Below are 26,280 nucleotides of genomic sequence, written 5' to 3' on the forward strand. Positions count from 1 at the left end.
AGGCTGAGTGGGCTGTCTGCATGTGGGATCATGAAGGAATGTGAGAAACGACGAAACCAATAATGGAACTGCATTACTCTGGCTTGTACAGTGCCCTCCACAAGTATTGGAACAGTGAGGTCAATGTCTTTATTTTTGCTGTAGACTGAAAATATTTTGGGTTTGACATCAAAAGACAACTATGAGCCCAGAGTGCAGCACTGGACGAACCATGTACTGTAAGCCAATACTTCTACTGAACTAACGACAATTTAACATTGAAATACCAAACTGTGCTTATGACTTGTGAACATTGTGAACAAATGTGAACATTTCAAGCCTAATTCAGACTTGACTCGACCTGTCTTGTCTTGAATTGGACTTGACTCAGGACTTACTTGAGACTTGCAAAACACTGACTTTTTCCCCACCTCTGGTAAATAATGACTGTACTGCCTTTTGTCACGATGGAGCTATGGCAGTGCACTGTGGGATTAGCGCTGCATGCATTATACAGTTTAGACAGAAAACAGCATTTTGTGGCCCAAATACAAGTGCATCACAGTGTGTAAGAAACAAACAATGTAAGAATATAACAATACAATGGATTCAAATTGCTGATATTGCCAATGGTGGTGGTGCTACAATTAAATTTAGCAATGACAACAAGGATTTAAATATGCCCATGATCTAGTCCATGTCATGTTTGAATAACTCATTGCTGAAGAGGCACGCCTCAATAGTTTTGTGCATTATATATCTGTCTTCTCTGCAACAAAGAGCAAATGCTCAAGTACAGGACAAGGATAAGTGTACTCTTTTATTCCAGCAACTAAACTAGAAATGTGTGTAGCATCGTGGAGCGTTCATGTATGTGTGTGCAAAATCAAATGAATTCATCTCCGCAGTGTGTCCTCCAAATAGTTCCAGAGCCAGCCCACATTCTCAAAGTGTTTTTTGTGCCATCTGTTAAAATGCAATTTCCTTTCAGCTAGAATGATTCATCAAAAAATAAGATTATTGGTGAAGGTCTTACTGTGTTTATTCATGTTTCATCCTCAAGGGTAAACTTTATACTATTTACACAAAGGTGTCTTGCTCAAGGGGATCGCAGCTTTTTGTCCTAAAAACACCAGTATCCGTGCAAAGGCTGCCTTGAGAACTTTTGTTGGATGTTGTAAATTCTTACATCACATATAAGGGCTGGGAAGGTCTGATGAAATGGTTGAGTTAAGATACTGCCAATCCCAATGCCACCATTTTCTTGCAGACTATTTGCACGATGCCTTCAGCGTTCCACTTCAAAAACATCATCACATTCCATCTGAGGGCCTCCAAAATAAGCTAAAATGCTACTATTATCAGTATTATTATCAATAAAGTGGAACCTCTCAAGCTGATTACCCTTCAGATTGTAACGTTTGGAAAAGGTACTCCTCTAAAGTCACACAAAGCTTCTGAGTTTGAACCATCATGATACACAACACCCAGGACTTCTGCAGACGTGGGACCTCGGCTTGTGTGTGTTGTACTTTTTCTTTTAATTTTGTAGATTTTTGTTAATATGAATGTAGCGATGTGTGGATTCTCAATTCTCCCCCCCCAACAGAGGGATTATTGTGTCTTTCTTGTCCGTACCCTGCTCGTGCAACTTCACCATGCTGACCCACTTTCATAGGCTAGAGGGGAGAATATCAAGTCCTTTAAAGAGGCGAGTTTCAGAGTTCCGAGTCATTGATACAACAGAAAGTTGAAAGAACGGAAAGTAGTTGTTGCTGTATAGGGATGGGCATAATAATCGATTAGTTGATCATTGAGAATGTGCTTGAATGTGGCGGAATTAATCTTTGATTAATTCTGTGTTCAAGACATTGAGGCCAAATGGAGTGCATTACTTTGCTGCAAAAAGCAGAGGTGGTGTTGTGGTTTACAGAAGAGCAATATGACAGTGATGGGCTGGGGTCTGGGAAGTGACGTGTGTGACGTCAGCTAGCTACCGTAGAGTTGCTGAGTGCTAGCATGGTTAGCAGTGTGGAGAGTGTCAATGACTGCCGTGAGTTGTGGCTGACAGCAGCTCCTGTGTGAAGGTTCACTGCATGTGTTCTCTGCGCCATTGCAGTAGTATTCTACTACACTAGCCACTAGGTGTCAGGAACGTAACACTGACGAGACAATAACCACCAAGTATGCTATCAATGCTAACTTTGACTCAATGTAATGTCTTATTTATGTCTAAGAGGACTTATTTTCTATTATTATGTCAACTATATTGGGTAATACAAGTGTAAAAGTGACTATAGAGTTATTTCATGTCTAGAAGGCTCTAATAATGCTAAGTCCCATATTTAGAAGGTCTTAAACAGGTTTTCTATGCTCCAACTTTGCAAAAATTCACTTATTTTTACTTATTCAGATATTTTTGTCTTCAGATATTTTTGTCAGATGTTACTATGATATACTGAAGCATAATTACAAGCATTTGATGAATGTCAAAGGCTTTTATTGACAGTTACACTAAGTTCATGTAAAGAGTTCATATTTGCAAGGTTGACCTTCTTTTTCAATTCACTGTGTCATGTTGTCAATTCACTTCCGGGCCACGTCCTGACTGATTACAGCCCATTATTGCATAATCAATGCTTGGAGTTTGTGAGACTTTGCACATTTTTGTTTGTCCACCCGCCTCCTGAGGACTGGTCACAAGTCCTCAAAGGGATTATTAAGGTCTGAGAAGTTTCCTGGCCATGGACTCAATGTTTTGTTCCCCGAGCCAGTTAGTTATCACATTCACCTTATTGCAAGGTGCTTTATTATGCTGGAAAAAGCATTGTTCATCACCTAAGTGTTATTGGATGGTCAAAATGGACAAAACAAATTGGATGGACAAAATCTAACGAATCATATTTGGCTATGAAAATCCTTAGTGGAAGACAGCCCTAATATACACATGAACTGAGCACATTGAACACAATGGTTGCCCTACACTACTTGGTATTCCATGTCAGTTCCCTCATACTCTGCAACGTCTGTATTAACACCTCCTACATCTCTCTTCCTCCCCTTCCCTCCATTTGCATTGTACCTCCTTTACATCATTCCTTCATGTTGCTCCAACCTGTTTTACGTCATCACGTTTGTCGTTCTCTATGTCTTTTTTGTCTAAATCTCCCACCACGCTCTGTCTGTATGAAATATTCATGGCCATCCATACTGGGAGTGCAGCAGCCACAGGAGTCAATGCGCTCGCAAAGATCAGGCCTTTGAGCTTTGAGAGGAGAGGAAAAAGATGGTGAGAGAGGATGAGCACCACTGGGCTGGAAAGGAGAAGAGGTGAGGTGATGACAGAAAAGAGCAGGTTAGAGACGAGAGCAGTGGGAGACTGAAGGCGAAAAGACAGACTGCACAAAGTCTCCATTTCCAGCTGACAGGTGACATACTGTATATGCACAGATTTCCACTAAGCTGGACATTTCAGTTCAGTTTGGTAGATATTTGTTTTTGTCAAACGTACCAAAACAACGGACATGTACCATGCCATTTTTTGGTGCCCTCAGTTGGGGTAACAACCTCAATGGTAGCGCTCATCCTAATCAATTGTGATGGACTGCAACCCCTGACCTGGCAATCTGCATGGTTTTTACCAGGAAGGGTTCATATCAGAAGAAAAACTACACATGACACACGCTCTAATGCAGGGAAGATACAAGCCAACTAAGAGAGAGTAATAAAGGAAACCACACTAGTTGATGCTCCAGAGGATCCAGTAGGTTCCACTGTTGCACATTTCCCTCCAACATGCCAGCTGTGATTCTGAAATGCGTATGTCATATTATCCTTGGTTTGCATTTTGGCATGGCGGCCTGCCTGCCTGGTGGATAAAGCATGTGCACACTCCAATTTAAGTAACAAATTCTGGGTTGTTTCCAAGCAACCTACATCAAGCTGTTGAGCGCTATGAGAGGAAACAGGCCTTCAGACCTTTGAAAGAGTGTTTACATGGATATAGCACATGAAAATAAATAAATTTGATATACTTTAAAATGTGAACTGCTTGATTGCCTTACATCCTGTTGTAGGATCATGGCGCTGATCCAAAATGTGTGCTTTGTTACATGCAAAATTAGGCAATTTACATGGACTAGGGAAAAAAATCATATGAGGTATCCTATTTTTCTGCTAGGCTACTGTTTAACTAGCCATACTACATGCACTGTTTGGAAAAAAAATCATTCAATCAAAAGTTTAAAAAAATCTGTGCTTTAAATATCCCATGTTACGAAATGGACACCTGCGACTTATAGAGAGGTGCGGCCTATATGTACAAATCTTTTTTTCTCTTTAAATTTAGTGAGTGCGGCTAATATACCGTGTGCTCTATAGTCCGGAAATTACAGTAAATATAAAAATGTAACTTTTCTTCTGATTACAGTAAATCTGGAGGTAAGTTTAATAATGACAGGACCATTTCTTGTGTAGACCATCTCCCAGCCTGGGTTAATAGTTCAAATTGGGCAAAAAACACTATCCAGTCCGCTTTACTGTCGTACCTGAGAGTGCTCATTGTGGGCGACATTGCCCCGCGCGACACGGGAGCAGCTGCCTATCTGCAGCTGTGTCGGACAGACATCAAGCATCCTTTCCCTCTCGCTTGACAAAGTCGCCCAGAAACACATGACAAGCAAATAGTACGGACAACAAGAGCGCGAGGTGCATTCATGGACATCGGGGTTGGTACAATATTTTCCACGACCCACCCACTGAGAATCACTGCATTAAAGAAAACTAGTTTTTTTTCAATTGTTCACTCACACATGACAAATAATCTAAAAAATGATTGTTCAGAGTATGTTGTGCAGAAGGAGTTGATTAGTATGCATGGACATCATACAATTTATGCTACCGCATGTGCAGGTTCTTAACGCTGGCATATTCTTCTGGGACCTGCTGCAACTCTCATTATCCATTCAGACCCAAAGCATTTAGCTAATTAACTGAAACATATCATAATTAGTTAGGTGGCAATATTAAAACACAAGACTCCTTTCAATCCATAAAAAATACCAATGTTGAAAGTGAGGAAATGGGTCAAAACAAGTCATATTCATGCATAATATGGAAACCAGAGGAAAGGGTAACAGCTTGTTTACATTGTTTTGTGCATCCGCATGGTCTTGACATTTAAAATAAGTCAATAAGTTGACCAGTTCAGTGGTGCTGGTAATTGTTGTGTCATCTATTGCTTTGGGAATATAAACTTTAGATACTTTTTACCTGCACTTTCTCCTGTGTGTGTTTATCACTCTACTCCGAATTACCATGTGAGTGCAGGTCACTATGACACAGGTCACTCCAACATGAGTGTCCCTCTCTTCTGTTTGAACTGAAGCGTGCGATAACAAAGTGCACACTGTGATAGAATTAGCAGCAAAGTCACATATCTATCTCATTAGCAGAGGAAGCGGGGGAACGCAGAGTGGGAGAAGAAATAAAGGTTTTGAAGGGAAAGAGATGTAAGTAATTCCTTCTCCCTGCGGTGCCCGCAGGGAATTTAGGAGCAGCAAGTTCAATAATTTATTGATTTTCTTCACTGAGCTTTTCTGTAACTCACGTAAATGATTAGCTTTTTTTTTTTTTTTTTTTTTACGTAATTAATCCCTGTGTCGTTCATCAACTATGCTGGTGTCTGACTAAATCGGTTAAATCGATTTGTTTTTCTACACATTGTTCCTTATATTCTGATAAATATTTACTTAGATGTGTAAGGTAATTATAAAAGCCAGCTTAGAGTAACATACATGATATTATATTGTATATCTTATTGAAGTAGGGGGAAAAATGTTTTGTTTTTAATCCAGAACTCCCTCACAGTTGTTAAATGAGTTGTGCAGTTACTTTCCATACAAACAAATTCTGAAAAAAGATGGGTCATCTGTCTTATGTGTGGGGTGTAGAGATTTATACAGGTGGTGCCAAGCGAGTTAAAGCTTTTCTTCCTGTCAGTCACACACACCAACGACCTTGAGAGATGCAGCCGTGACTAGGAATGCATACCAAAACTCTGTATCGTTAAGGCCCCGGTACCGACATAAGCAGTACTAACCGGACAGGAAAAAAAAGTAGCTATTGGTGCCTCATTTGGGTGCTAAATGAATGCAGACTTTGTCACCTGCAACAAATGCTTGATTGAAGGGGATATTGTGCTAGTAACTTCTTCCAATGTAACATCATGACAGATGCACACAGAGTCCGACGGGCTTTTTAAACGCCGGCCTTAACACGCCAACAGCGGTGCTCAGTTGTAACATGGTAAACTCACACATATTGTAGTACGTCGGCAGAATGGCGCATCACTTATCAATTTCTGCTGGAATTGCGTGGAATGCATGCACAGTAAAAATCTTGCACATTTTTTGTACATTCCCTGGGTTCTGTTTCGCTGTGATAATTATAGATCTATTTAAATCACTGCTATGTTCAACCTGCATATCAGAAAATAAAAATGAACTATTTTTGGACCAAATTTGTATGTTTACCATTCTTAAAGTACTGGTTTGAGCACGGACACTGTTTTAAAAGAGGCATCAGATAATATGTAAACGATGCCCAACCCGAGCCGGAACTCAATTACCCGCAAAAAACCCCAAATGGTTAAAAGGTTAGGCAAGTTAGCAAAGAGAGGAGCAGTTATGGTGTTTATTTTTAATATAATGGTAACAAATGAAGAGGACTCATCCACAACTGTTAGAGCAGCTAAGAAATATCATGTCCTTGTTTTATTTTTATCTACCAGTGGTTATGCTTTTATTCTAATTTAAAAATATATATATTTCTTCTGTTCGGGTCGATGCGTATATACTGTAATTTGTCAGCATTTACACAATGCTCTTTCTATACAAATCTAAACAGTACTGTTAGTATCAAAGTTAGCGGGCTGGTCAACCCATATTACTGGCAACTAACAAGTAGATGACCTGGTGTGTTTCACAGGGTTTCTTTAAGCTCAGCAACGAATGAGGTGACTTTCGGTTCTATAAATCACCTCTGGCTTGAAGCAATTCCATGTCGGGTCTCCATTTTATTGCAAAAAAAGTGTAAAATGAATATAAATGAATACTTCAATTTGATGTGAACTGAGGAGACCAAAGCAAATGATGTCCGCGTCCATTAGAAAGCAATAAAAACATCTTTCATCGTGATTAGGTTTGAAGTGGGCAAGGCTCAGCAGCCTCTTTGATTATAAAGTATTCCTTATTCTGTTTTTCCCTCTCTATCTTCCAGCATGGTGAGACGGAACGTGGGACCATCTACTCGTTCTGTCTATATATGTCTGGCTTGCCTTTCTGTTGCTCTGCACCTCATTCTGGCATTCTTCTGCCTCGCTGTCCTCCAGACAGCCTGCGTCCTTCCCAACTCCTATTCCTCCTCCATCAGTCCAAGAACAGATACCCGGAAGCATCATCCAGTCTCCTCCTCTTCACATAAACTATCGATAAGTTCTGAGAATGACAAATTTCACAAGTTAAATGCGACCAGGTTGCCTGTGGCCACTGGCGCGGAGAAAAAAGTGATCGGTGCTGGAAAAGTAAATCAAGTTGTCAAGAATGCCTCGAAGCTGGAGGCACTTTACGAGCACCCGCTGTACAACCTGCCAGGACCAGAGTTGCTAGAGGACGATTGGCTGCTCCGGGTGAAGACAAATGAGGACGCAAGGGACACAGACAATGGGGGTGATGACAAGGAAGAAGGCATCAGTAGTGACAGTCAGTGGTGAGTGTGGAATGCAGCTGTGCAATCCTGAAAGTGTTACCGACACACAGACCTTTGTAGGGCAACGACTTGTCTAATGTTTTAATACATCAATTACCAGCTTAAAAATAAATACTGTATCATTATGATTCACTACAATTGAAGACCGTTCTATTTTCACCGTCTTCTTTAGAAGGAATTACTTGGTTCTAGCGTCACATTGCAAGTCCAAACCCCATTCATGTTATTAAATATATAATATCAATTTGTTGTAATGTGTATTTTATATTTAATGCAAAGCAGTGAGCTTTGGCAGTGTGAATGATATAAAACACTTCTTTCATTGGCCTGTGGGGCCGTAATGAGTGAGCCTGATAAATTTGGCCAAGCAACAAGTGACCAAACAAATGCATGCTATAACCAGGAAAAACAATCCAATTGGAATGGATTGCTGAATTGCAGAATTGCAAAAAAAAGAGAGAGGTTGCTGTAAATTTCCTTTTATGCAGTCTGTGCCCCATCATTTTTGTCATATAAAAACTCCACATTGTCTAACTTTAAGCCCCTTAGCAGGGCACGGTTTGGTTTCGGGGGGTGTGAGAGGCGGGGTGGGACTATACTCATAAAATTTCTTAGCCCAGAAGGAAAGTACACAGTGTAGTTGCCACGCCCCTCTAGAAAGTGAAGGTTAAGTTTGTGTCGAAGTGAGAGTTAAGCTTCTGTGATTGAGAACAATGAAACTATTGTCTCCCAGTATTTTTCCAGCAGTCATGTTGCGCAACTTTGATCGTGCTATGTGAGTGTGTGTCTACAATGCCTTCTATGAGAAGCTATTAGACTGACAATGCAGAGCTCTTAGACTGAATCTAAAAGGTGTAAAAATAACATAACAGGGCCGTTGGCAAAAAATTTACAGGGGGCCCGTTTGCATAGAGCTACTGCTGTAGAAGTTCAAAGTTTGTCAGCTATCGCGGGCCCCCAACTTTGCGCTCCTGTTTGTACCTCACCTTCGGTGTCTCTTCTGAAGGCAGAGTGCAAGTCAGGAGGAAGGTTATGACAAAGTCTCTTGGACCAGCAATGCAGAGACGCACCCGCCATGGCTGCGGTTCCACTTGGGCATCACACGGTGGGAACTATACAACAGGAAGGACTCCACTGTTGCAAAGCTGACTCACTACTTGGCAACGCAACATATTCTTGGAGCAGGTGAGTGAAGAAGAGAAAAAACTGCAAGCTGTGAAATAATAATAATAAAATGTATCTTTTGAAGGCAGGGATGAGGTGAAAAAGTGCACAGATTTGTGCAGAGATGGCTCATAAGTGTAGTCTTATATTTAAAACCACATTGCATCACATTCGGTAAAGTATTGCAAAGTTTTAGAGCCATTACCCTCATTTAGTATTAAACATTTAGTTGTCTTTTTGGGTTAAAAGCAGACAGACATAATTCTGCACTTCGCTGCCGAAGTGCTGCATTGCTCAACAAGCCAAGAATAAATTTAGCAACTGACCTAGCTATTAACCACGACGGTCCCAGCGGTGCTCGCTTCTCATCTAATTATGATAATTCTGTTTCTTCTTGGTTAAACAGAAAAACAAAGTCGCCACCATGCTGCTTATTTCACTTTCACTCAAATCCTTTTATAGAAACGAGCAAGGCTGTGAGAGAGCCAGAGGGAAGACGGGGAAATCACACAGAGGGTTTTTGTTTTGTTTTTTTAAACTTAGTGGATAGAGCAAACTGTGCCAAAGTTTACATTCAGAGCACGGAATACGTTGGAGATTTTTCAGTTCAAAAGAGACACACACACACACACACACACACGCACACACTAAGTTACACAAGAAAGATGACTGACCCTTACGAGATTAGAGACCTCCCTTTAAGTGTATAATTTTTAGCATCAAGAACTGATCTGATCCAGAACTGATCCAGTGTATTCCTGCAATGCCGTCACCACAAGCGGTGGGGAGTGGAGCACTTTTTTGTTTTTTTTTTACTTTTCACCCTTACCTAAAGCACTTACTAGCTGATGTCCTTAGCAATTTGGAAGATGACAGAAAATTACAAATACAGTCACCCCTCGCTATATCGCCATATAGCGCCCTCACTACATCTTTTTTCAAAAAAGAATTAATAAATGCTCGCTGTTTCGTGGTTGACTGTGGCATATTATTGGTCACTAGGCCTAAGTAATGTTATGAGACATGACGTTAAGATTACATACAGTACCTTTCATACTGCATGGAGACTAGCTAGAGCTGCGTCGACATGCCATGGCTTAAATTAAATGAAAAAAGTTTTTCATCTCAATCTGTGTGGAAGTGGTAAATTTTGGGCTTCTTTGTCCTTCTTTCCCACTCCGTTTGAAACACTTTCTTAAATTGAGAATAAGTAAATTGGAGAAGCTAAATAGTTAGCTAGGTGGCATGCTATGCTAGTGGCGGCCATCTGTTATGTCCCTGTCCCTGCAGAGATCCCGTTGCCAGCGCAATGTGACGTAAACAACAAAAAATAAGAGTTTATTTCATGTCAACTAGTAACACTCTAGTAATGTTAAAACCCATATTTAGAAAGTCATAAACAGGTTTTCTACGCTACGAAATGCTTGGAGCTTTTACCTCACATATACTTCCCATATTTTATCAGAATATCACAAAAGTGAGTACAGACCTCACATTTCAGCATTTTAATACAGAACTGTATATCTTCAAGGGACAATACTATAGAAATGAAACTTGGCTACGCTTTAGAAAAGTCAGTGTACAGCTAGTATAGCAGTAAAGACTTACTATCCACTGACAATGAATGACACAACACACAGCCATTATTGTCTAAACAGCGTGAGTACCAAGATAATTGTGTCTTGCTTACAGTCAAGCATGCTGGTGCTACTGTCATAGTCTGGGGCTGCATGAGTGCTGCGAGCAATGGGAGCTGTGGTTCAGTGAGGGAGGCATGAACTCCAACATGTACAGTAACAATGGGAAGCAGAGCATCATCCCCTTCCTTGGGAAACTGGGACACATTTTCCAACATGACATGAGCCCAAACACACCTCCAAGATGACAAGCGCCTTGCTGAGGAAGGTGAAAGTGATAGAGTGGCCAAGTATGTCTCCACACATGAATCCAAATTTTGCACCTGTGGGTCGGTAGTGGAGGAGCACAAGGTGTCCAACGTCCACCAGCTGCGTGATGACTGGTGGACCTTAAGGGTCTCAATGCTTTTGTAAATTGAGCCATGGCATGATATCCTTGTATGCACAATATGGAACACATGGAACATTGTCATGGCTAAAGTGTTCATTGGAAGATGACCAAAACATACTCAAAGGCGCCCATTAACTAAGTACATGCACATTCTGGGTGAAGTCATGCGGCGCAACAACAAGCTTGTTTTGTGCTTGCCGACTTCAGACACCCTGTTCACATTTTCAGCACAGTGCAGAGTAAATTATATAGAGAGATTTGCATTATGCAGATACAGTACAGGCTGATTTTTCCACGTTTACACCTAAAACTTCAGGACAAAAAGACCTGCAGAAATCTTGCTGAATTTCTCTTTTATCCGGCAATAACGTCTACCTTTGCAATAGACCACTCTGTCTCCATTTCTAACCCAAGTATCATTTGTTCTCACTCTATATTTTTTGTACGTTTCAGTTCAAAAATCCGGAGGTACTCAGCTCAAACTGCTCATATCGTTCCCAAACTACGGACAAGCTCTGCTAAAACCCATGAAGTAAGACCACAGTATGGATCCTAAAGCACTTTCAGGCTAACTGACGATCTCAGCAGGAGTGTCTTATGTGTGTGCTTCTTGTGTAGACAATCCAGAGACGCAGAGACTGACGTGAACCTTTTCTACTTCTCTGACTTTGAAAGACACAACGCGGAGATCTCGGCTTTTCACCTTGACAGGTACGGATGGCTAAATGTGTCGTTCTGTCAGCACCACCTGGTGGAAGTATTTGTCTGTGAGCTTGAAATAAGAATAAAGATATCAATGTTGTTTTTGCTGACTCTTTATCAGTCTGTTGTGATGAAGAGGGAGCTGAGCCAAGACGCAAACTCTCAATTTACTGGTTGAGCTACATTCCTATCCTCACCTACGGTCACGGGCTTTGGGTAGTGACCGAAAGGACAAGATCGCGGGTACAAGTGGCCGAAATGAGTTTCCTCTGTAGGGTGGCTGGGCTCTCCCTTTCAGATAAGGTGAGAAGCACTGTCATCAGGGAGAAACTTGGAGTAGAACCGCTGCTCCTCTGCACTGACACGAGCCAGATGAGGTGGCTCGAGCATCTGGTCAGGATGCTTCCCTGCGGAGGTGTTCAGGGCATGTGCAACCCGTAACAGGCCTCGGGGAAAACCCAGGACAGGTTGTGGAGACTATGTCTCTCAACTGGCCTGAGAACACCTCAAGATCCGCTGGGAGGAGCTGGATGAAGTTCCCGGGGAGAGGGAAGTCTGGGCTCTTCTCGTCTTAGGCTGCTGCCCCCGTGACCCGACCTCGGATAAGTGGAAAAAGATGGATGGAAGTTGTTTTTACAACCTCAAAGTCGAGGCCATACTGCTAAGCCAAAGCTAAATAAAACAAGAATGCAGATCAACATCAAGATATTTTTTTATTATTATTGTTATTTTTTAGGAAAAATACACTTCTATAGTTGCATAAAAGCTTGGATGTTACATCACAAGACTTCAGTTCAGAGAGAATCAACATTTTGTGTGATCTTAGCTTTTTCTTTGGCTTTTTTTCATCATGCGACATTACATTAATACATTTTTACTACACAGATCTTGTACAACACTAGAGTTTTCACCGTATTTTGCTTATAAAATTGCATGAATCATAATGAAGTCATAGGTGGGAGTGGATGAAGGTGTACAATTACTCAGCCTTGGAAGAGGTTGCTTACATCCACCATCAGAGGAGCTTTTGTATTTGTCTCATTCATACACCGTGCGTAGCAGGGACACCCCTCCCTGCATGCAGAACACGCGCTGTGCATAGCTCCCCACGATTCATGGGGATTACCATTTTACGCAAGGGGGCGCATTCTGGGAAAATGCGCAAATGATGGCATGGAGCACCAAGTCAGCACGAGGTGGTAATCTGAGTAATCTGGCACCGTGCCCGTCACCTCAATGATTGACAGCATGCAGCAATTCACCCACTCACCTTTCAGTCCCTGGTGTAATGGTACAGCTGCTGTCTTTTCCCCCCAAATAAAATCTGCTTAGGGCCCCAATTTGTCCAGGAGTGGCCCTGATGTGTAGTATATATTTATATCACGCGTATAACTCAAAAACTACTTGACCAATTCTGATGAAACATAAGAAGGAACTTTTAATAACTGACAAATGAATAGAAGCTGTATGATTTAAAGGTATAGTGGCAATAACTTTAATCAGCAGACTATGGGTATGACTGCCACCTACAGGGCACAATTTGTTGGAGGCCTGTGCTTTACAGAATTCTCTTGATCCCTAACGCTCTCATCTCTCCCAGACTGCTGGGCTTCAATAGAATCCCGCCAGTGGTCGGTCGTCTCATCAACATCACCAGAGAGATCAGAGAGATTACCACGGACCGCAAGTTGTCTCGTACCTTCTTTACTTCCCCTGGTGTGCTCCAGCATGAGTGTACCGCCGTGTATCTTCTCACACTGAAGCAACAAAAAATAATCATTAAAACCAATGTCTCTCTAACTCCCTCTAGCGGGGAATGTGTGTTTCTATGGCCAGTGTGAATACTACTGCTCAACCGAGCACCCACTGTGCGGCCAGCCACACTTACTGGAGGTATCCTTGGCCGCCATGCTACCGGACCTCAGCCTTGCTCCTCGCAGGTCATGGAGGTCGCCATGGAGACGATCCTACAGTCGCACAAAGCTGGCACAGTGAGCACTGCAGTTGATTCAAGTAGCAGGAAGTTTTTTTTAATTTTGATTTTAAGCTGTCAATAATAACTGCGACCATTTCAAAGTGGGGGGTGCCAGTAGACTTTACAGAAGGCACAGCAGCTTGAAAACAATTAAGAAAGCCATACTTTTCAAACCTGCCAAACTAAGTCAAAGGCAAAATGAATACACTTCTTGAGTGTTTAAAAAAAATCTGACTACAGGAGGCTCAAAACTTGTTATATTCTCTTCAGTGAGCCTGACAACGCCACACTATGAAAACTTTTGACATAGACCACGGGTGTTCAAAGTGCGGCCCGGGGCAGTTGTTTTTACTGGACGCGCCACATTCTAACAATATACAGTAATTTAACAAAACTTAAAAAAAAAAAAACAATAACAAAAAAACAGCAACAGTAAAAATGAAAAAATCAGCCATAATTTTACAAGAATAAAGTCCAAATATTGCGGAAAAAAGCTGTAAACTAACGAAGTCGTACCTTTATGAGGATATGTTTATGTGTTTATGTTTCTTATGTTCTTATTCTTTCTTGTGTTTTCTTTCTTTTCTTGGGAGAATGAACAGGATAAGATTTTCATTGCATGGTATAACTGCTGTTTTACTATGCACATGACAATAAAACTCTCTTGAAAACTCTCTTGAATAATGTCATAATATTATCAGGGAATATTATGAGGGAAAATAACGTAATTTTTGAAGCACGAAGTTGAAATATTAAAGAAAAAATAATTTTAAAAAAAAGTCAATATGAAAAACAAACAAAATGGAAAAAATTTGGAAAATTAGCTGGGAGAAAAAGTTATAATATTACTGGAATACTGTAAATTATGGGAATAAAGTCCTAATTACAAGAACAAAAAAACAGCAGAAATTGCAAAAAAAAAATGTCGTATTGTAACAAAAGTTTCGATTTTACTAGAATAAACCCATAAACCCTAATTTGAGGAAAAATAATCACATATAAATAAAATGTCAAATTTTAGTGTGCAGTTTAAATAGTTAAAAAAAAAACTTTTTTTAAAAAGGCGTAATGTTATGAGAAACAACCAAAACAAAATAAAATTGTCATTTTTGGAATATTAAGTTGGGGAAAGTGTTATAATATGGGAATAAAGCCAAAATATCATGGGAATAAAGTCATATTAACTGAAGAAAAAATACAATGATTTTTTATGAGTTGGAAAATAAACATGGGGGGGGGGGGGGGGGGGGCAATACTAAACGGGACGTACTGTATTGTTGAGGGAAATTCATTTAAATGCATGTCTAATGTTGAATGTTCTGCTGTGGCCAGGTGGGAGAAAGACCCAGCCTACTGTGACACTGTCAAACAAACACCTCCTTATAACCACGGCACCCGACTGGTGGATGTTATCGACATGGCCATATTGGACTTCCTCATGAGTCCGTCTCTACTTTCAATTTAAGGGGAGGCTTTGTAACCATGACCAGTATATAGTTTTTACTCCAACGTCTAAAAATGAAAAATGCACATAATAAAAGGTCACAACAACCAAAAATACTTTTCTATTCAAAGGCAACATGGATAGACATCACTATGAGACGTTTGAGACATTTGGCAATGACACTTTCCTGCTTCATCTGGATAATGGACGAGCGTGAGTACCATTGTTTATAGATCAGCTTAACATGAGGATGATGAAAGTGGAAGCAACAACAAAAGCTCCCGTTCATGTTGTCGTTAAGCACCTTTGGATCAACACATTTTAATCAGATCACAGCGCTTTGTCTAATCTCAGGTGGCCAAAACACACACATTGGACAATTTATTTAAGGTCTTTACATAACGTCACACTTAACAGACACTGCATTAGTAAAATCAAGGTACCCTATTTTCAAAAGATTACACCGCATGAAATATTCAAGCTAAAACAATATTAGGGAAAAATTAAACCCCTCATTTGTAAAGGTTCATTTGTTCCAGACCCAAGAATGACAGGTACATTTCCGCAAAGTAGGATTCCTTATTTTTGTCGTTAGAGCATGGAAAACCTGTTTACAACCTTCCAAATACGGTTTTTAACATTATTAGAGCTCTCTAAACACAAAATAACACCCCTATAGTCGCCTTTACACTTGTGTTCTCCAATAAAGTGGACATTATAAGAGAAAATTAGACAAATAAGACATAATATAGGTACACACACGCGTCAGTGATGCCAGGTCTGCCTCTTATAAAGCGACTTTGGGCTTGTTTTAGTATAAAGTCACTTGCAAATTCCCAAGTTCCCAAGGCTTGTTTCTCTCATGAGACCTGGCAAGACTGACACACATACCCCTAGCCTATGGTTTGTTTAATTTGATATACTTACTACACGCTTAGAAAGTAATAATACTTACATACTCATACATATTACACACACACACGCATACAGTTTTAAACACAACTACCAACCTGTGAACATACTGCAACTTGTTCGATGATGATGCTACATTAGTTACATGTACCCAGACCGTTGTCTTTGAATGCCTTATATTTGTATTTTAGCTCATTTAGCCATTTTTATGCTTTGAAAAAGTTCAATTTAATAGGCTGGAGTAAACCACAAAACAGCGAGGACCCCGATGTGATTTAAAAAAAAATGAATATATTTGGAAAAACTGATTGAGTGAAGCCGTGAAAGTCAATGACTGTCCCACATTTTGCACGGATTCAATGTTTTTGGTCATATTTTGCAGGTTTGGGCGTCACTCTCAAGATGAGATGTCAATTTTAGCTCCCCTACAGCAGTGCTGCAGGTAATGCTTAAATGTGCAAAAAAAAAGCATGGGGAAAGTAATTATTTAAAAAAAAAAAAAAGGTGTTGGGATTACATTTGAACTGTACGTAGAAGAAAAATACAGAATAGATAAAGAATTAAGAATGAGAGGAAACTAGATCCAAGCCCTGACTTGTGGCTTATTTTGTACTTAGTGTAGGAAAGTAATGCATACTTAGGAGCAGACCACATGCTATCCAAGTGAAAGCCTCAGGTGTGTTTGTACGTCACTATTTACTCTCCAACTACCTTCCCAGGATCCGTCGCTCCACCCTCCTTCGCTTGCACCTCTTGTCCCTTCCGGACTTCCGCCTGAGCGATGTCATGAGGGAGTCTCTGGCCCAAGATCCTTTGGCAGTCGTGGCGCCCCTACTCTCTGAGCTACACCTCAATGCTTTGGACCGACGCCTCGCAACAGTCTTGCATGTGGTGAAGACCTGTCAACAGCACCATGATGAAGTTGTTCTAAATGACCTGGGAGGATACAAGGGAGAATATGAGTAACAAAGTAAATAAACTATAAAATAACTATAATTGGTCAATATTGGACTGGCGTGTTTGACTTATTTTGTTTAAAAAAAAGTTTCAAAGGCTACTTTTACCAAGGAGCGAAACATGTTTTTATGGGAGGGGGGACTCGTCTTCCACTTTGAAAACCCTTGCTTTAACATAATACTGTATACAAGATACAGTATTTATATATACATAAGAATCAAAACCGACAATAATTAAATATATACCTATAACTTACAAGATAACGTGACATAGCTTGTAAATTATTAATATTTCCATCACGCGAGCAATTCTTTTTGTAGAGATTGTACTGTATAAAAGTAGTCCAGATGTTAAGGTTTTCTACCAAAGCACAATGTTGACACCTACAGGCAATGACTGGAAGCGCAGGTCCACTATGTACCACTCCAAAGTTTAGGTGTCCACTAGTCCACCAGTTTAGGGTCACCTACTACGACGACACGCCAACATGGCGGCGCCATTGGTGTTTATCCTGCTTTTATGGTTTAACTTGTTGATTATGAACGATTCAGTGGCCCCTCTTTAGACTGTACGGAGCCCCGGAGGGAACATGGAGAAAAAAAATATGATGGGGCTTCGTAAGACCGTGTGGAGTGATACTTTCACTTTCGTCAGTGACACTCTGTGGGCAGTTACCTCCTAAATCCTGCCGCGCCATTTTGCATTTTCTGAAAGAAGCGGGAACATGTTTGTTTGAGGGTTTTGAGGGCGACGTTACAACCGTGACAAACGCACCATCTTAGCGGGTTTTGCTACTATCTATTCTGAAGTAGGTTCTCAATTAGTGAAGGAGGTTAGAGTTTTGCCGCATAATGGAGTTACCAGCAGACGAAGAACTGCTACGCTTATTTCACTGTTCAAAGACCGAGATGTCGTGCATGGAAAATCCGCACACGTTTGTTCGGCAACTCAGGGATCACAATCTGCTACCGGAACAGTCCTACAAGGTGAGGCGGAAGAACAGTTTCCAAACCCACGGAGCATTTCTTCTTCTGTTGATCTTATAATATTTCCGCAGATTCCTATACTGTTCATCTAAACCTTTAATTTAATGAGAGCCAGGAGTTCGGAGCAAACACTTGTCATTGTTTTTAACCTCTTTATAAAGTTGAAAAATCAGTCACGAGTCAATTGCACAAAATCAAAATATTCCATGTTATGAAAACATTGTCTTTGGCAGAGGTAAAACATGCAGACCACTAGGAAGGGAGTATTGTACTCACTTTTATAAGGTACTTTAAGGATGATAGTGTGACAAAGACTAGATGACATCTGTGAGGGTAGAGCACAGTCGAGAATACGCTGTAACGTGTAACTTTTAATCAATGTCTATTTCATTGTGTGAGCAGAAAGTGAGCCGCATAAAGAGCAAAGAGGCCTTGAAAAAAGGCCTCTATGAAGTTCTGGACTGGTTGGAGAGAGAGCACTCGCAGTCCATCAAGGTGTTCTGGAGGTGTGTCTTCAAGGAGAGTATCTTAAACCAGTACCCCACCCTGCAACAGCTGCGCAACAGCCTGCTGGATGGTAGGACTGCTTGCTTACATTCTTGTGGGACTACAATGGTGTCCCAAAACCTTTGCCCATATTGACTCATGTCTGCATCAGGATCCTTCCATTTGGACGCACAGCTGTTAAGTGAGGAACGAGAGGAGACACATGCCAGGAAAAGGAAGGAGCCATCAGAAGATGAGAACACAGAAATCCAAGTGACAGCGAAGAAGAAGAAGAAACTGAAAAATGTGAGCCTGAGCGATGAAGAGGCGAAGCAGAGCAAACTCCCTACACAATCATCACCACGAAAGAAACGTTCCAGTAAAATATGTTTCTGTGAGTCATCACTGACTAATTGCAATTGGACCTTTTCAAACATCTTCATGTATTGAAGTGTCTCTCTGTCTTGTTTTTGTGTTTCCAGCCCCGCTGAAGAAAACAGGAGAAGCGAAGGATTTTTGGGCATGGCCTATCTATAAGTCCAACCTTCCTGTGACATGTGGAACCCTGAAAGGGACATTGAACAGAGACAAGCTAAGCAAAGGTCACAGGCAAACTAACAATACACTCTTCCCTGGTTTATCGCAGTTAATCGGTTCCAGACCCGAGCGTGATAAGTCAATTTCCACAAAGTAGGATTCAGTACTTATAAATGGAATATTTTCATAGTTAGAGCATAGAAAACCGGTTTGTGACCTTCTAAATACAGGTTTTTAACATTATTAGAGCCTTGTAAACATGAAATAACACCCCTATAGTCGCCTTTACACTCATATCACCCATAAAATAAGACATACAAGACATAATATAGACTCACACATGTTAGCATTTGGAGAGTTTTTTTGTTGTTACTTTTTTACATCCTGTTTGTACCGTACTTCCTGCAGTGGCTATTGTGTCATCAATGTAACATTACTGACTGACCATTTAGTGACCAGCGTACAATACTACATATCAGCACGTGTCTTTGAATGTGTCTTCTAAATGGCTTATATTTGTATTTTAGTTTGTGTAGCCTTTTTTATACAATACTTTGACAAGACTTAATGTTGGCCAAAAATACGTAAAATTTGCTCAAATATGCATATTTTTGGACTAATAATAGGCCGCAAAAAGCGCTAAGTCATTAATTAAGATATGTTTGAAAAAATGTAATAGAGTGAAGCCACGGAATTTGAACTGCAACATCACCTCATCACTTTACATTAAAAGAAAACTGCACTTTTTTTGGAATTTTGCCCATCATCCACAATCCGTATGTGAGACATGAACACATCTTTTTCTTTTCTGTGTGTTCTAAAGATATAAAAACAACTAAAAAGAGGCATATAATGAGTGCACGTAATGGGACGTACCTATTCCGCCTATTAAAAAAACAAAACACCAACAACACTCCATTTAAATAATGTGACCGGCATATTAACCACGCTAGAGCCATTTAAAAAATAAGGAATCCTACTTCCTGGAAATTCACTTTACGGTCGGGTCTCGAACCAGTTAACCGCGATCGAGGGATTACTATACAACAATTTCTTGCTGTAAAGGTGGTTTTAATGCTCTCTATTTCTGAATTCCTAATATTTCAGGGGAGCCGTGCATTTTGGTCGACAAACAGTGGTTCACGCCCAGCGAATTTGAACGTCTTGGTGGCAAGAAGAGTGCCAAGAACTGGAAGATCAGCATTCGATGTATGGACAAACCCCTAGGAAAGCTCATTGAGGTTTGTTGAATATTATGTTCATTTATTATTGGGTGCACACTCTTGATGAGGTCCAATACAAAATTGATTTTTTTACAAACATTATAACCTGATGATGATGATGATACTTAATACTTCACAGCGTCACTCGGTGAGAATTATTTGTTCAGAAATTGTGCTGGTGGATAACACAACATTAAGAGGGTTTAGTGGACATGCTGCATGTGCCGTTTGTTGTGAAACTCCATTTTCTGTTTTGTTTCTGTGGACTCCACTGCAGGCAGGACATCTGCAAAGTGTGAACTTCAAACGAGTACACAAGGTTGGAAGCCACTGCATTTCAGTGAATGGATTTGTGATTTTTATGTCAGTCTTAATTAATGATCAATTTTCTTTTTGTTAGGACCAGAAATCGCTGTTCGCCTCTGAAAAGATAACGACAGGTTTGTTGTTTAAGTGGGAAACAATACATTATTAGTATATGAGATTAGTGAAATTTCATCTGCAGATGGACATTAAAGTGAATTAATATCCTACATACCTTTTATCTTGTCCTGAAGCTCCAATCTTTGAGTTTGAAAGGCTTAAAAAAATTTGACTCAACATTGAAAGCATTTGTTTGAGTTGATGTGGTTCAACACTCGGAATAAATCCGATACAAAATTGAAGAGGAAGAAGTAATCTTACCTAACAAACATGCATACGAATGAAAATACACCCGATATCTTATGAAAAAATAGCATTTTTAAGGACGTCCCCATGGACTCTCCAAATTGAGCACGCAAGCACAGTGTCAGATTTTTGCATCGCTAAATTACGGGTTTTGCAATATTGCTACATTAAAGCTACAGACACAAAACAGTGTCTGGATTACTGAAAGCACTTAGAAAGTGGCAGTTTGGCACAATACGCTATTAAAAGGACCTCTGAGACATGTTGAAATTGTACAATATGAGACCTTTTAAAATAGCACGAATAACGAAAGACGATGTGGAAGATGTGCATAACTCCCATTATATTCCTCAGATTCCCACCAAGAGGTTAATACAAATCAAGAGAATGAAGTGCAGCCTGAGCAGAGCAACAACTCTGTGTTCAACGTGACATGCGGACAACTCACCGGCAAATTACACAAAAAACGATTTGCATCAGGTAACAGTTCCATGAACTCTGAACACACGCAGCTGTAAATGTCATCAAAGATCTCATGTCATCTCAGAGACGTGCACCTCTTAGAACCCTGCTCTCGCCAACAGGAACTAGCGGCCAGTGCATACGCACCAACACAAGCTGGATGAGTCCGGTGAACTTTGTGAAGAAGGCACTGGGGGAGGAGAACACGTACTGGAAAAGAGACATCCTGTTTGAAGGCCAGCCCCTCCTTGTTCTAATACAGGTAAATACCTGCTGTTGGTGTGTTTTGCTAGTGGAGGACCCTCCATCTAAAGTAACATCTTGTGTACCTTGCCTTTGTCGTCATCACTGACACCCTTGTGAAAGAGCATACAAAGAAAGATAGATTCCAAATACATCCATACTGTATGTGCTTATTATTACAGATATCTAAGAATATTTGGGAGGTTCATAAAGCGACATCGTGGCTGCTGGTGTTTTGTGTGTGTGAGGGAATTTTGACATTCTGACTTCTTTCCCCCCTCATAATTGTACTATTTTTCTTCTCTTGACTTTCCATCGGCTTTTACTGTTGCCGTGGTGATACTACTTGTATAAGGGCACACAGAGACTTACTTGTAATTGTGGCCTATTTCAGGACAATATCTTGAGCATCCACTCGCTGTTATGTACTTGCAGGCTGTGCAGTCCAACTGGTAGCGACCTGGTAAGATTGTTTCTGGGCAAATTTTCAGTCATAACTTTTATGTCAAGTGGAGCTCTTCTGTTTCTTGCCAGGAGGAGCAGAAAAACGATGACGAGTGCTGTGTGTGTAAAAATGTAGGAAACCTGGTGGTGTGTGACAACTGTCCGCTTTCTTTCCACCCAACGTGTCACCTGCCTCACGTCGACAACACTATTTTGAGGTGATCACAATCAGTCACACTTACAAGAGATTCGGTGTTGGTTCTGTTGTTGTTGTATAAATTACGGTGTACAAGCCGCAACTTTTTTCTTGAACTTTGAACCCTGTAGCTTATACAGTGATGCAGATAATCTACAGTATAGCTAAATTCTAATGAGACAGCTCCTTTACTTCAGAACTACTAATTGTTTAAGTTGTGCCTCTCGTGAGTCAGTGAGGAAACAGTAGCTGTTTCTTTAGCAGGAGCCAATCACGAGCTATCAGTGCACTAACAACAAGCTTTTCAACGCATTGGAAATCACAGGAGGTCAGTATATATAACAGTATGACAACATAACAGTCTGACTCACGGTGTCATCCTACTAAGAATACTTTACTAACAACACTAAATTCATCACACAGCAACATAACACTCAAAACATGTACCTGACAAATATACAATTGTGTACCAATATGAGTTTGAAATGGAAAAAAATAACTCTTTTAGTTAGTTTTAGTAAGATTTCCCATAAAGCATTGCGTCTGAGCAACGCATTCATTGGGGTGCTGCAATGACGTCAGCCTCCATCTGGGCTCTGGGCTCCCTCAGAGGAAGCATTGCAGCGGCATCCACCATTTTCTATGTTACTTGCCCGCCAATGAACTGTTCTTCCGGCAGTAATGCATTATGGGTAGATGTAAAAAAGGTGCTGTTTGTTATTTTAAACTCGTATTGGTACTTGTGAGCTATATTTCCTAGGTACCTTTTGAGTGTTAAGTTGCTGTGTGATGAGTTTCATGTTTGTAAGATGACACTGTGAGTCAGACTGCTATGGAGTAAAGAATGACCCCCTTCAATTCCCAATGAGTTGGCAAGCTCGTTGTGAGGTTTTTCATAGCTTGTGAAAATAACAGGAGGAGCAAAAAAAAAAAAAAAGTATAAAAAGTTCTGTGTTTGTGTACGCAGGAATCCAAGACAGTGGGATTGTACCTTCTGTATCTTCAAAAGGGCTCAAGAGTGGCGCTACTCAGACGTACTGGAAAGCAACGCAGTAATGTCCTACCAAATATCCAAACACATGCTGGTGAGCTCACTGCAGTTGTTATTGAGTTTCCGTCATGTGGTTCTGATTTTTCTCCCTCTTCCCACAAAGGAGTGCCAGTACCTCCTCTTATGTCTGTTTAGCGCCGATGATGATCAGATCTTTGCAACAAACCCATCTTTCCACGTAAGACTCTTCCTCTGCTCGTCTCACGCACAACTTTGTGTCTAAAATATTCATGTTGGACTCGACGTTCACAGGTGAAGGACTACACCTCTGTGGTCAAGACGCCCATGTGGCTGTGCAAAGTCGCAGACAGACTCGAGGAGAACCACTACCGACTCGTTGGTGACTTCGTATCTGACGTCCAGCTCGTTTTCACTAACTGTGCTTTGTATAACAAGGTGAGAAACCATGTCTGTGCTCGCATGAAGATTATTTCGTTCTTTTTAATCAAGCGGTGTTCTCCCGTCTTGCAGGATAACCCTGATTTTGCCAACCTGGGCTCCAAACTAAAAAAGTTGTTTGATGATGAATTTAAGAGTGCTTTCAGCATCTGTTAGGATGGACTGACTACATTTATATGAAATCTTTACGATAATGCTTAAAGATGTTTTTTTTTAATGAACATGTTTATTGTGATGTGCAATTGCTATGAATGCATCATTAGAAAAATACTACCATTGTATATATATTTTAATACCAAACCTAGACGTTTTTCTCTTTTGTTTGTCTAAAAAAAATCAACTTCCTTTTTTTTTATATTTCCTTATGATGCCACAGAATCATTTCATATTCAAAGTACAGTCAAACCTGTCTTAGCGGCCACCTGTATAGAACGGCCACCTGCCTATAGCGGCCCCCCAGAAAATTAACATGTTATAGACCCTGTGTATAGCGGTCACCCATTTTGTATCCCTTGGTCAATACCTGACCGCATATAGCGGCCAAAATGCCGACTCAAGCAGAAGCTTCATGCACGAAAAAGTTTTGTTTTTTAATCAATGAAGCCGTCGTGTGAAGACTTTAATTACTGAGTCGTAGCTCAGTCACAATCATTCACAAGATCCACACAAACTCTCAGTTGTTTGACATTAAAAATAAAGCCGTCTTCTTTGGAGCTTGTTGCAGGCAGTTACACCGTTTATTTCCTGGTGTGAGACAATGTGCACTGGTCAATACAGTAATGCCCCTTGTTGTGGGGAAGGAGAGACTCACGTCACCGATGCACTTTAAGCACTTTATTAACAGAGGTTTATTAACCTAGTAGTGCTTTACAACTTTTATCCGCAGTCCCACAGTGCCCTCTACTGGTCAACATGTAACAGTATAAATATATGTATCTGCAAAGACAACAAGCTTCTAATCACAGACATGTTAATATGTGCGCGCACAAATTCAAAATGGCCGCCAACCTGTCTATAACGGCCACCTGCCTATAGCGGCCATTTTTGCCGTTTCCCTTTAGTGGCCGCTATAGACAGGTTTGACTGTATTTTTATGTACGGGGTTGTTTTTTATTTTTTATGTAAATCGGGGGTGTCCAAACTCTTTCCACCAAGGGCTGCATACAGAAAAAACGAAGAATGTGGGGGGCCGCTTTGATATTTTATATATATGTTTTTTATTTTATAACAAGCCTAAAAAAAACAACTATATACATAAGTTTAAAACCAAAGCTTTGTGTTATTCATTATTAATATCAACATGTCATGTTTACTTTACATTGTGCCTTTTTGCTCTATTTTGTGTAATTTTTGCTGGGGGGTTTTTTTGTAGTGTTTACATTTATTTCTACAATTCAGAGGCCCAGAGGGGACATGGAGAAAAATATGATGGATTAAAAAAAAAAAGAACAAACTTTTGCATTACCTCGCAAAACTGTTTTGCGAGATAACGCAAAAGAGACTGTGGTAAAACTGGAAACATATTCACATATTCAAACGTCCGGGATCAATAACTCCCAAGTGAATGGTTCTAACACAGTAAACCACTACAAAACTCACCTCACACATCAGGGACTCCTTCCTGGTATTACAACAGCAATTAGTTTGGAAAATGTGCTTTTAAATCATTTTTGGGAATTTTCACAAGAATTATCGTTAATAAATTAAATTCTGTCACAAGTCCGTTCAATAACTTCACTTCTGTGAAGAGTAAGACCACAAAATTCACCTTAAAAATCAATGGCCAAGTGAAGCAATTGAACGGACGTGTTACACAATTGCATTTATTAAACAATAAAATTTTCCCCAAAATTATTTAAAAGCACATTTTCCCAAAGTCTTTGTTGCAGCATGAACAGGAGAATGCCGCTGATGTGTGAGGTGAGTTTTGTGGTTCTACACATTACAAAAGTGAATTTATTAACAACCTAATAAAAAATTGCCCTAAATTATGCAAAATTGCAACATTGATGCCAACCGCCATAATACAGAAGAAAAAGAAGACATTTGTAGACAGTCTCTGCGCAACGGTCTCGCTGCCGGCTTCTCACAGAGATCAATAGAAGTCAGACTGCACAGGAGACGGCTCGTTTTGATAAAAACTGGGTTGTAGCTGTTTGTCTGTGTTGCCACGGTTGGAAAGAGGTATGGTTTGCTGTGTTAGAACCTTTCACTTATTGATCTCGGCAGTTTGAATATGTGAATATGTTTCCAGCTTTACCGCAGTCTCTTTTGCGTTCCCTCGCAAAACGTTTTGCGTTATCTCGCAAAACAGTTTTGCGTTATCTCGCAAAACAGTTTTGCGTTATCTCGCAAAAGTTCTTTTTAAAAAAAATTTTTACCCATCATATTTTTTTTCTCCATGTCCCCTCCGGGGCTCCCTACTACAACACACCACGGGCCAATAATAAACGTAGTGGGCCACAAATGGCATTTGGCCGCACTTTGGACACCCCACATGTAAATGTTACTGTCATAGTTGTAAGTTTGAAGGACGAAACAATCAAGAAAGACAACGTATTTTTAAATCCACTGTTTTGTAACCATTGTAAAAACAAATGGATAATATGGCACAAGTCAACACAATAGAATACAGCAATGCAATGAAGCCTGTTTT

At 40.3% G+C, this 26,280-nt stretch overlaps 2 protein-coding genes across 2 annotated transcripts; both read left to right on the top strand.

Moving 5' to 3' along the window:
- Positions 1 to 5,256: 5,256 nt before the first annotated feature.
- LOC129171210 (extracellular serine/threonine protein kinase FAM20C-like) lies at positions 5,257 to 17,185 on the top strand. The gene is made up of 11 exons (XM_054759643.1): positions 5,257 to 5,489; positions 7,258 to 7,746; positions 8,753 to 8,931; positions 11,392 to 11,470; positions 11,557 to 11,649; positions 13,241 to 13,356; positions 13,451 to 13,631; positions 14,948 to 15,057; positions 15,191 to 15,272; positions 16,354 to 16,413; positions 16,691 to 17,185. Exons 2-11 carry the CDS (start codon positions 7,259 to 7,261, stop codon positions 16,935 to 16,937), a joined length of 1,635 nt encoding a protein of 544 aa, XP_054615618.1. The 5' UTR covers positions 5,257 to 5,489; position 7,258; the 3' UTR covers positions 16,938 to 17,185.
- Positions 17,186 to 17,350: 165 nt separating this feature from the next.
- On the top strand, positions 17,351 to 26,273 carry sp100.1 (SP110 nuclear antigen, tandem duplicate 1). The gene is made up of 15 exons (XM_054759642.1): positions 17,351 to 17,914; positions 18,317 to 18,491; positions 18,573 to 18,794; positions 18,883 to 19,002; positions 20,045 to 20,178; positions 20,438 to 20,479; positions 20,561 to 20,600; positions 21,184 to 21,309; positions 21,414 to 21,553; positions 21,929 to 21,997; positions 22,069 to 22,196; positions 23,142 to 23,259; positions 23,329 to 23,403; positions 23,478 to 23,621; positions 23,697 to 26,273. The coding sequence occupies exons 1-15, from the start codon at positions 17,780 to 17,782 to the stop codon at positions 23,778 to 23,780; spliced, it is 1,752 nt and encodes a 583-aa protein (XP_054615617.1). The 5' UTR covers positions 17,351 to 17,779; the 3' UTR covers positions 23,781 to 26,273.
- The last annotated feature ends 7 nt before the right edge of the window (positions 26,274 to 26,280 follow it).

This window comes from Dunckerocampus dactyliophorus, chromosome 18 (genome assembly GCF_027744805.1).
Source record: "Dunckerocampus dactyliophorus isolate RoL2022-P2 chromosome 18, RoL_Ddac_1.1, whole genome shotgun sequence".
Lineage (NCBI taxonomy): Eukaryota > Metazoa > Chordata > Actinopteri > Syngnathiformes > Syngnathidae > Dunckerocampus > Dunckerocampus dactyliophorus.

What these genes read in the sequence shown, in the direction of transcription:
- LOC129171210 (XM_054759643.1), top strand. Translation starts at nt 7,259, where the DNA reads ATGGTGAGACGGAACGTGGGACCATCTACTCGTTCTGTCTATATATGT. An exon ending in GCTCTGCTAAAACCCATGAA is followed by an intron (nt 11,471 to 11,556) that starts GTAAGACCACAG and finishes CTTCTTGTGTAG; the next exon opens with ACAATCCAGAGACGCAGAGA. An exon ending in TACCTTCTTTACTTCCCCTG is followed by an intron (nt 13,357 to 13,450) that starts GTGTGCTCCAGC and finishes AACTCCCTCTAG; the next exon opens with CGGGGAATGTGTGTTTCTAT.
- sp100.1 (XM_054759642.1), top strand. Translation starts at nt 17,780, where the DNA reads ATGGAGTTACCAGCAGACGAAGAACTGCTACGCTTATTTCACTGTTCA. An exon ending in GCGCAACAGCCTGCTGGATG is followed by an intron (nt 18,492 to 18,572) that starts GTAGGACTGCTT and finishes TGTCTGCATCAG; the next exon opens with GATCCTTCCATTTGGACGCA. An exon ending in CAGAGACAAGCTAAGCAAAG is followed by an intron (nt 19,003 to 20,044) that starts GTCACAGGCAAA and finishes CTAATATTTCAG; the next exon opens with GGGAGCCGTGCATTTTGGTC.